At 41.3% G+C, this 10298-nt stretch overlaps 3 protein-coding genes across 3 annotated transcripts; 1 reads left to right on the top strand and 2 right to left on the bottom strand.

Moving 5' to 3' along the window:
• Nucleotides 1-502: 502 nt before the first annotated feature.
• Nucleotides 503-3682, bottom strand: LOC6583915 (gamma-aminobutyric acid receptor-associated protein). The gene is made up of 3 exons (XM_002009541.4): nucleotides 3452-3682; nucleotides 1397-1594; nucleotides 503-1307 (listed from the first exon to the last, which is right to left on the bottom strand). The coding sequence occupies exons 1-3, from the start codon at nucleotides 3539-3541 to the stop codon at nucleotides 1236-1238; spliced, it is 360 nt and encodes a 119-aa protein (XP_002009577.1). The 5' UTR covers nucleotides 3542-3682; the 3' UTR covers nucleotides 503-1235.
• Nucleotides 3683-3830: 148 nt separating this feature from the next.
• On the top strand, nucleotides 3831-6386 carry LOC6583916 (60S ribosomal protein L22). Its single transcript, XM_002009542.4, has 3 exons — nucleotides 3831-3938; nucleotides 4133-4756; nucleotides 5978-6386. Exons 1-3 carry the CDS (start codon nucleotides 3927-3929, stop codon nucleotides 6242-6244), a joined length of 903 nt encoding a protein of 300 aa, XP_002009578.1. The 5' UTR covers nucleotides 3831-3926; the 3' UTR covers nucleotides 6245-6386.
• Nucleotides 6387-7852: 1466 nt separating this feature from the next.
• On the bottom strand, nucleotides 7853-10201 carry LOC6583919 (skin secretory protein xP2). The gene is made up of 3 exons (XM_002009543.4): nucleotides 10014-10201; nucleotides 9150-9889; nucleotides 7853-9095 (listed from the first exon to the last, which is right to left on the bottom strand). Exons 2-3 carry the CDS (start codon nucleotides 9811-9813, stop codon nucleotides 8476-8478), a joined length of 1284 nt encoding a protein of 427 aa, XP_002009579.1. The 5' UTR covers nucleotides 9814-9889; nucleotides 10014-10201; the 3' UTR covers nucleotides 7853-8475.
• Nucleotides 10202-10298: the final 97 nt, after the last annotated feature.

Consider the following 10298-nt stretch of genomic DNA (forward strand, 5'->3'; position numbering starts at 1 on the left):
TACGGAACCGAATGTTACTTGGTCAGTGACTTATTTGAAGTGGAGTACTGTATTTGTCTGACATTACAACAATAACTTAATTTTGAATAATTGTGCAAAGCCTACCTACGCCTGCATAAAAAAACACACGTCTAAACTTCGGTTAAACAACAGACTCTGTTAATGTTGTACTCAGAATGGTTATGTTATTGCCAAAAACATCTGCTAAAGCACTGCTGTTAGCTAAAATAACATTTCAGCTAAAAATTCAAAAAGCAGGGCTGGAAAGACAAATCGGCACAGGGCTGCACAGTGCTATCCCTGGACTTCAGTCAAATCAAATTTAATCGAATAAAGCACTTGAGCAAAAATATAGAAAGCAAGATTCAAGTACGCAGTATATGTGACCTTAATGGTCATTGTTCTTTCCCCTCACTTGCCTGGCCGATAAAGACAAAATAACAGCTGATGAAACTGTCAAGGCCATGACGTGTTCAATAACAATTAGCCAGGATCTCTGTAGTTTTTTTTTTTTTTTTTTTTATATATTTTTATTTATTTAATTAATAGTAGATTAATTAATGTACGCTTAACCAAGAGAGTCCTATTCGTAACCATACACACTAAATATGCACAAAATTTTGTTGTATTATTATTACAGGAAAGAACAAAAGAGCAAAAAAAACAATATATATATAAAAGATATAGGTAGGTAAAGGTAAGGGAAGTTAGAGTACCTTACAAAAACATTCAAATTGCAGGGTACACAATATAAAGGCAAAACTCAATGAAATAGTGCCAAGTGAATAAATTGTTAAAGCATAGGTAAATTTGAAATACTAGCGCGTATAGAAAATGTTTATATAAAATAATTTTCACATAACATTTGTCGTTTTCCTCTTACAATTCATTTTTTTCTTGTTTTTTGAAGATCATTTTAATATTTTTTTTCTTTATTTGTTTTTAAGTTTTTGTTTGTTTGTTTTTCAAGTTTTTGTTTTGTTTTTCTTGCATTCAATTTTTTTACCGCCTTAGACCCGCACAATTTGTTTAGCTATCGTTCCTTTTTTTTTGTGTGTGATTTTTTGCATTTTTTTTTTTCAACTGCATGCTAAACGTGAAATATATATTATATATACATATATATGTTTATATATATATATATGTATAGATATATATATGTTTTATATAGAATTTATGTATAGGTTGTTGCCTGATGTCAGAACGCCTGCCACTATTAAGAATGCAGTCCTTGTCTACTTCTCCATGCCATAGACGTTCTCATCGGAGTAGGCTATGTACAGGAAATAATCCTCCTCATGATGCTCCTACAGCACGCAGAAAAGTAACAGATAGGTGGGAGAGAGAGAGAGAGATTAGATAATGATGTGAACTGGAGACAGATTGTCTAGTTTACCTGGTACAGTGAGCCCATTGTTGCTGATGTTGGGGGAATGACGTTATTGACGAAAAAGAAGAGTGCATCCTCGGGACGCAGGTGAATACGCTTGCGTATAAGGAAATAGAATTGCCCAACGGTCAAATCGGATGGCACCAGATACTTCTTTTTGTCCAAATCACCAATGCGCGCCTTTGGTGCTTTCTCAACAATCACCTGCAAAACAAAATTAAACGAAATTAGAAACCCATGAAATAAAAAATTTTGTATTGTGTTAACTGATCAACTATAGAGTGCAACAGATATCAATGTTGATAGGAGATATGTAATTATATTCTTAAGAGAACTCGGCAGGAAGATGAGAAGAATTGCTTCTCTTTAGTCAATTAGCAGCGGCTGTTAGTCTTGGCAGGAGCTTCAAGCAGTTACAGTTATGAAAACAAAATAAACTGCGTCTTCAAGAACGTGAATACGTGACGACATACCGATAAATCAAGCAACACGTATCAATATATATATATACAGATATACATATGTGCATGGCTGTGTGTGTGTGTGTTCGCTGTGTGCACTCATCAATAATTATTTACTAACGGTAATTGCATTTTTTTGTGTAACAAGGCGAGCACAAAGGAAACAAAAATGCAACAAATTGGCATTAGCGAATGTTACGAATATGTATGTATTTTAACATTGCTGTTAATTTCAGCTTAGCCAAATTGCCAAAAGAAGCTGCCCTGGGGTCATGTCACTGCCCGTGTTCAAGGTGAAGGTGGCATAACTAGCTACATACATATAAGTATTTCTATTCTATTTATGTATATATCGTATGTATTTATGTATATGTGCGTATGTTTGTATGCATGTATATGTATGTATATAATTATACACCGACCAGCTGGCCTTGCCTGCATTTGGTTTGTCGTCAGATGTTATTAAACGATTTGTGCTGTGTTGCTTGCCAAAATACTAAAGCAAGCAAAGCACCAAAAACTGTTGCAAATTATAAAATTGAAAACAAAAATAAAGGGAAAGAAATAAGCAATAAATTGTAAACGATGCGTGTTAGGGCGAGAGGAGAACGGAGATCCCCTGCAGTGGGGGGAGGGAGATCGAACTGGATGATAAATCAAGGCGGAGGGATAAAGCGAGTGAGAGAGAAAGACCTTTCGGAATGTTGAGTATGTGTTTACCTTAGCAAAAACCATTGCATATGGTGAAATAGACAAACAAAGAGAGCAAATTGCTATGACTAATTATGGACTCAATGCAAGCGGAAAAACAAAACAACAAATTTTGAAATGAGCCAAATTCTAGACAACAGCGTCTGTGTGTCTTTACTTCTGTTTTTGTTTTTTTATGCGCAGTTTTAAAGCAGTCTGGTCTGTTTTTTTTTTTTTGCAAGTTAACAAACAAAAACAAAAATACACTTTTATATGAAATCAAAAACACGATAGGCCCGTTGGCCGTGTGCTTTGACACAGGGGCTGACGCTGTTTATTTGTATGTGTGTGTGTGTGTATTGGTGTTTGTGTGGGTAGGGTGAAGAGGGAATCGAAAAAAAAACCAGCCAACTGAAAAACAACAACATCACAACAGCTGAGCAAGCGAGTCAGCTAGCAGCTCGTTCTCCCGCACATACATACAAACACATATATATATATATATATATACAGCCTGTGAACAAAGCGTTTGTGTATGTACGTGTGCACATGAATTTGTTTGATTTTCACTTGAGATTTGGCAAGTGTTGACTATGACAAGTGAATTCATTTTTATACAGTATATACGAAAAACTATCGTTTTTCGCAAAACGTACTGAAATGGGTATAAAAATATGAACAATTACTTCTATGGACAATATGCGCATTATTGATTTTCCCTGCTGAGAGTATGCATGTGTGTGTGCAGCAATAACAACACACAACCAAATAGAACGACGCAAAACAATACACACATACAAAGAGCTCGCACATACATCCATACACACACACACACACACACACACACACACACAACACAATGAACACACTCATATATGAAAATAAATAAAAAAAATTTTTTTTTACTTACGGGTACACGGTCTGGATATTTGCGTCTAATCTTGTCGCCTTCGGCGCGACGCTTCTCAAATGCATGCTCCTCTTTGTATTGGAACTTCATGATTGTATTCGTTAAAAAATTGTATAAGAAACGCAGTTTTCACTTTATTTTTTACACTAACAACAAAAAATCTAGCAGTCGCTCTCGTTTGTGGTTCACTTATGTTGGCTGCGCACTTCAGTATGACCAATCTACATGTAATCAAGAAGGCCAAAAATGATTCAAATGCTAAATTTAACGTTCAGTGTGGCTGTAGATTTTTAATGTCAAATTACTGTATAAATACTAAGAAAATACTGAAATGTTTCTTGTGAAGTGTCATTCACCAAAAAAGGAAAATAGTGTTTGAAAGCAGTGAAGAAAATCAACAATCGGTCCGAGAATCGATAAGTTTTACACATCTCGAATATTTTGTTCTTTTCCTCCGTGGTTTTCGACTAATAAGATGGCTCCAACTGTAAGTGCTCGTAAAAATCGTAAAAACGTTGCGCCATCATAAGTAGTTTAAAGTAAATAAGTGTATAATATGAATGCCAAAGATGTGTTTTGTGCACATGCAATGATATTTCTCCATTAACACTTATGATGGTGTAAATAAACTTCTGAACTTATGTAAAATGTATAATACAAATTATATATGCATGTCCACAGGCCAAGACCAACAAGGGTGATACCAAGGCTGCCAAGCCGGCTGAGAAGAAGGCTGCTCCAGCCGCAGCCAAGGGCAAGGTTGAGAAACCAAAAGCCACTGAGGCTGCCAAGCCAGCAGCGGCTGCTGCTAAGAACGTAAAGAAGGCGCCGGAAGCCGCTAAGGACGTGAAGGCGGCCGCAGCGGCCAAGCCCGCGGCCGCTGCTAAGCCAGCTGCCGCCAAGCCCGCCGCTGCTAAGGAGGCCCCCAAGAAGGCACCAGCTCCTGCTGCTGCGGCGCCCAAGAAGGACGCCAAGGCAGCGCCCGCTGCCACCAAGAAGGCAGCTGCCGCCCCAGCATCTGCACCGCCAGCTAAGAAGGCAGCTCCCGCTGTCGCCAAGGCTGTACCAGCAGCAGCAGCTGCTGCTGCCGCCGCCGTCCCAGCTGCTGCCGCTACAGCCAAGCCCGCTGCTAAGCCGGCTGTTGCCAAGCCCAAGCCTAAGGCTGCCACACCCGCAGCGCCCAACAAGGTTGTCAAGAAGAGTGTGCTCCGCGGTAAGGGCCAGAAGAAGAAGAAGGTCTCGCTGCGCTTCACCATCGACTGCACCAACATTGCCGAGGATCACATCATGGATGTGGCCGATTTCGTAAGTACCCCTCACGCCGACGTGATTAACTCCAAATCCCCAATCACCATGGAGCTGGTGAACATGATCTCATTTGGCAATTGGCAACGCAGCGACGCCTGTCTTACCACACCAAGCTTTCCATTGCCGCAAACTGCCCGAGGCACTGGATAAAAAGTGTGGTTATAGTAAACTATTCCACTAGCGATTAAACTGCAGTTGGTCCTGAATGGCAACTACGGTTAACAACTTCTGGAACACTTCGTATTTTAATCTTCTAATTGATAATTCGCTTATCAATTATCGATGATCAATGATCTCTCCAGAATGGCTTTTGTTATTCATTTCTTCACTTGTGAAAACCTTTTCTGACAAAGGGGCTCTGGACACTGCACAACGGGGTAGCCACTGATCGCCAGTACCGGGTCTGGCCAGTTGGTGCAACCGTCTGTGAACAGCGTCAAGTCGTGCTATGTGTACCGCCACGTGGTGGGCCCTGGGTTGTACGTGCCACATCCGTGTTACGTCGAGCCGAAATTCATAGTGCGCCCTGCTAATGGCGTGTGCAACAAACTAACTGTGAATTATCCAATTCCAAAAGTTTGTTTTCTGCCACGCTGCAGGTTTCTCCACGAAGCAAAAAACCAATAGAAATGTCTAAAGCCAATTCTAAGAGGGGGGAAACCTCCTCACATTTAAGTTAAGGCTCGCTGGCCTTTTCCCAATTTAGCAGGGCGCAAAGCCAAAGTCAAACAGCGCCTATAAGGAACAGGTAATACAGAGTTAGTTAATGCTCCAATAACAATATAAGATCTATATATACGTTATATATGCAGCTGCAGTCAAAAAAATAGTATGATTAATATGAATATTATGATTAATATATATTTGTATTAACTTAGCTATTGGCATTTATATTTAGAACTCATTCAAACGACTAGTTTTATGACCGCAGCTGTACATATATATCTATATTCCTCCATGATATGATATATTTAGGCCACGCCGATTTGCCGTCAGAGAGTGAAATCCCTTGGGATAGTCGCTCTGATGGCAGTGTACTCAGTGGCATATTAAAAAATTGGTCACTCTTCTTAATTTGGGTCTTTTGTTCGCATTCCATTGACTTTTGGCCTTAACAAAGAAAGAGACAGCACTACTCTGCGTGTGCATCTATTGCTTTCGCACATAGGCTTGTGCCACTGTTCTAATCGATGTTGACTTTCGTTTGGGTTCCCGCAGGAGAAGTACGTGAAGGCGCGCCTCAAGGTGAACGGCAAGGTGAACAACTTGGGCAACAATGTCACCTTCGAGCGGTCCAAGATGAAGCTCCATGTTAGCTCCGATGTGCACTTCTCCAAGGCCTACCTCAAGTACTTGACCAAGAAGTACCTGAAGAAGAACAGCCTGCGTGATTGGATCCGTGTGGTTGCCAACGAGAAGGACTCGTACGAGCTGCGCTACTTCAGAATCAGCTCCAACGATGATGAGGATGATGACGCGGAGTAAAGATGCAACATTACCAATAACAACAACAAACAACAAAAACCATCAACTTTTTTACAAGCTCTGTTTTTAAAAGATGAAAAACAAATTGTGGTTTATCCAATTACTGAAAAAAAAAAAAAATAATAAAGTTGTTTAAACTTTACGCCAAATGTTTTATCTTTTATTGGTGGTTAATTCATTTTAAAGTGTTTTTTCGTTGAGTCCTAGACTATATATAACACTTGTTAAGCTATTCAGATTAAGTAACGTTTTTTTTTTTTTTTTTTTTAATTTTCATCTCAATAGCTGTAATAGCTGCAGCCTGCTATAAGCGGTCATTATAAATGGATTCAACTGTATCTATTCTCGGTCGGCAACCATAATTCAATGTAAATGGGCCTTAATATACTCTCTGCGCATGATAGCTCGAATCACTGTTCCCAAATGCTGACAAATCTCCTGAGCCCAGAAGAGTCGGACCTAGAAAAGGCTGAAATAAAAATTTGAAAAATTAAGAGCTATTTGCTCTGACTTTTTTATACCCTAAACCCATTGAAAATGGGAAATCAGGGTGTAATGGTTTTGTTTTTCATTAATATTTAAATCCTTCACACTTCATTTGGAACAATTATTTTTACTCGTTCGCGGAGTGGAAGTGGGTGTATTGGCCTTTTGGAACATTCCGACCGTATGAACGCGAATCAAACGCATATAGGAACATATAGTCAGTCGTTGGCAGCCTCGTCTTATTAAGGGTTGAGTTTTTCCATATGAAAATTGGGGCCATGGCAATTCGGTAAATATTAGTATGCTAACTACATATGTATATAGAATGACAAAAGAGAAACTTGGATGGATATATGAGTATACACATACATACGTATATACACAAAGACTCGCATTGACGAATCAAGACCAATAAAATATGCATACATATGTATATCACATATATGTACATACGCCTACGAGGAGCTCGACAATTAGGTAGAGAGCTGTCATCCCACTTGAGTAAGATCACGAACCCTACAACACATAGACTGGACAAGTAGTAAGGTTAGTGGTAAGATCATCTAAGGATCGTTGACTAAGTCCGTTCACTGGGGGCGTGATATCATATTCATGAATATGGAAATGGGAGTACTAAAATGCATACATATGAATATGTGAGTATGAGCATAAATATTGATTAAAATATGGATATTGATATCATTATTATTTGCAGGTAAATGTGTTTAGCTTTACTTAGGATCTGGTTGGTTCCACTGAAGTAATATAATATGTACGATCTATCTACCTATATATATATATATATATATATATATATATATATAAATTTCAGTTTCACCAGAGACACATTTGAAATATGGAAAACTGTCATAATTGTGCAATTACGTTAATTGAGCCAAACAGATTCTAAGTATTTCAAGTCGGAATTACCTGGAAATAAAAATGATGAAGCACCTAACAGGTGGGTTTGCGTGATTGATTGCGTGATTTTAATTGCTAATCGAGTGAAAGTTGTGCAAACTAAAGGCAGATGTTTTGAGAGAGAGAGAGAGAGACAGAGATATCGCGAGAGAGAGCGATAATTGATAAATCGTTGGGTGAAGAAAAAGACCAGCTGGAACCTTGGAGTGCGGCGTGTTGTTAAAGCTTTTTATTGTATCAATTAATCAGAACAACGAAAACTTTTTTACCAATAACAAGAGACATTCATCGTCGGTACATTAAAAAAAAAAAAAACATAAACAGAACAGAACAAAAGTGGTACATTAAATAGAGTGTGTGATTAAAAGCAGCTAGCTAATAGTGCTAACTACATAATAATTAATTAGAGATTATACAAGAAATACTGTTACGAGGGGTGTGGAGTTAGATCAACATTCGTTTTGTTGTACAAGTAATAACAGTTTTAAGGAGATTCACAGATTCGATCGGAATAGCTGCCTCATCATCAACATCATCGTCATCGTCATCGTCATCGTCATCATCGGCGTCATCATAATTATCTTCTTGGTCAGCATCACATTTGAAGGCCGTCAGGCGGGGTTATCTATAGATAACAAGTTACGAATACTATACGAACGAATACTAGTTAACAATGCATATTAATTGAATACAAAAATACGCTGCTATAAAGCGAGCCATCTCTATATATATAAATATGTGTGTGTGTAAGTGGGTGTGGGCGTGGCCGTGGGCTAAATAGGTGCAAAAGCGGACTATTGGAAACATTTGCAGCTAATTCAATTCTAATTTGCAGCCTTTGCCAAGTGGAACAGAAGCCCACCAAGCAGGCCAATAGACATGGCAAAGCTGGAGACTTGCAACTGAGCTCCGCCGTTGGTGTTGGAGCGCACGGCTGCCTGGTCGGGTGGCAGCATTGCCGGCGGCGGCTGATTGGTGGCCATTGGTGCCAGCGGCACGGGCTCAGCGCCGGGTGCGGCGGCTGGTGGCGGCGGTGCCGGATAGCAGGCGATCTTCTCGACTTCGATCATCTTGCTGCTGTCTGTCGGATCTGTTTCGTTGATTTTGGTGGGCACACAAATGATGCCGCCCGGTGCCGGCGGTTGTTGCGCTGCGTCAGTGCCATTGGCCAAAGGGGCCATGGGGGCCATTGGTGCCAGGGGCGCCATTGGCGGTGCGGACTGTGCATCGGTGGCGTTCATTGGGGCAGCTGGTGCGCCCGCTGCATTGATGACAGTGGTGCCATCGCTGGCATTCACAGGCACGCCGTTGTTGATGATTATGATGCGATCCTGGCCAGCAGCAGCGGCTGGTGCAGCCGCCGGTTGCGAGGAGCTGCCACCAGATGGAGTCAACGCGTGACCAAGCAAGGCGCCGCCCAAGCCACCAGCCAAAAGACCAGTGCCTGAAACAGTGGATTATGAATCATTCGTACTGTGAATTCAGTTGATGCACTTACCGAAGCCCAAGCCGGAGGAAGATTGCTGCGGTGGCTGCGATAACAAAACGGCGCCCGGTGGTAGAGCTGAGCCAGGCTGCACGTACACAGCGCCTGGTGGGGCACCGGCAGGCTGATGATAGCCGCCAGCGGGGTAGCCACCACTTGCTCCATTCATATAGCCGCCATGAGCCGGATAGCCACCAGCAGCTGGATAGCCGCCAGCAGCTGGATAGCCACCAGCAGCCGGATAACCGCCAGCAGCGGGATAGCCACCAGCAGCCGGATAGCCACCAGCAGCTGAATAGCTAGGAGGTGCTCCTGCATGCTGCTGACCATAATTGTTGGGAGTTATGGGCTGATGCACATTGGAGTGGGCACCACCAGCCGGGGGTCCTTGCGGCACATTCCAGCCAGGCGCAGGCGGTTGGGCATTGGGTGGTCGATTCGGTTGGGAATTGTAATTGGAATAGCTCAGTTTGGCGGCATCCGCGTGCGAGTTGCCACCATTGTTACTGGGATTGCTGTAGGATTGGGTCACATGGCCGGAATTGCTGCTGCTGGATGACGTTTTCCGTTGATTGCTGCCTTGGTTACGGCGGGCATCCACAACATCGAAGCCGTGCGTCAGCAGCAAAGCAAATAAGGCTACGGCGACAATTGCGCACTTGGAAGCAAAAGCCATCGTTTAACGATTTTCTTTTCTTTTTCTATATACTATATATATATATAGTATATATGCTATATATTAGCTGGCAATGCTGGCAACGACAATAACATGTAAATTGGGCAAAATATTAGTATATTAGCTTGCAGGGACAGTCAATCATGCGATCAAATACGAAACGTTAACAATAAAATTCAATATATGTGCATGCTAATTACCAAAACTTGTTTTGCCCGCTCAGTAACGGCTATTGTTGTTCTTGTTGTTGTTGCTGTTTATTTTTTTTGCTTAACGTTTATTTATACACAAAGATTCCGCGAATTTCATCAGCGCTTCGAGCGTCAAGCGAGGTTTACAAATGATGCGAAACTCAACTTGAACAGCGAATCAACAGCGTTATTCAATTTATCGATTCGATACTATGCATTCCCAGTCGGCGTTGCCAGCCGTCGGCAAGAAACTGCGCAAATTATCCGATAGTGCCAGCTGTTTCGATGCACTTT

This window comes from Drosophila mojavensis, unplaced genomic scaffold (genome assembly GCF_018153725.1).
Source record: "Drosophila mojavensis isolate 15081-1352.22 unplaced genomic scaffold, ASM1815372v1 contig_136, whole genome shotgun sequence".
Classification (NCBI taxonomy): Eukaryota; Metazoa; Arthropoda; class Insecta; order Diptera; family Drosophilidae; genus Drosophila; species Drosophila mojavensis.

Bases quoted from the DNA above. Each gene is read 5' to 3' on its own strand.
- LOC6583915 (XM_002009541.4), bottom strand. From the start codon at position 3,541: ATGAAGTTCCAATACAAAGAGGAGCATGCATTTGAGAAGCGTCGCGCC. The intron at 1,595-3,451 runs GTAAGTAAAAAA...TTTGTTTTGCAG, and splicing joins AATATCCAGACCGTGTACCC to GTGATTGTTGAGAAAGCACC. The intron at 1,308-1,396 runs GTAAACTAGACA...TGCGTGCTGTAG, and splicing joins CAATGGGCTCACTGTACCAG to GAGCATCATGAGGAGGATTA.
- LOC6583916 (XM_002009542.4), top strand. The intron at 4,757-5,977 runs GTAAGTACCCCT...GGGTTCCCGCAG, and splicing joins TCATGGATGTGGCCGATTTC to GAGAAGTACGTGAAGGCGCG.
- LOC6583919 (XM_002009543.4), bottom strand. From the start codon at position 9,813: ATGGCTTTTGCTTCCAAGTGCGCAATTGTCGCCGTAGCCTTATTTGCT. The intron at 9,096-9,149 runs GTAAGTGCATCA...CCACTGTTTCAG, and splicing joins TTCCTCCGGCTTGGGCTTCG to GCACTGGTCTTTTGGCTGGT.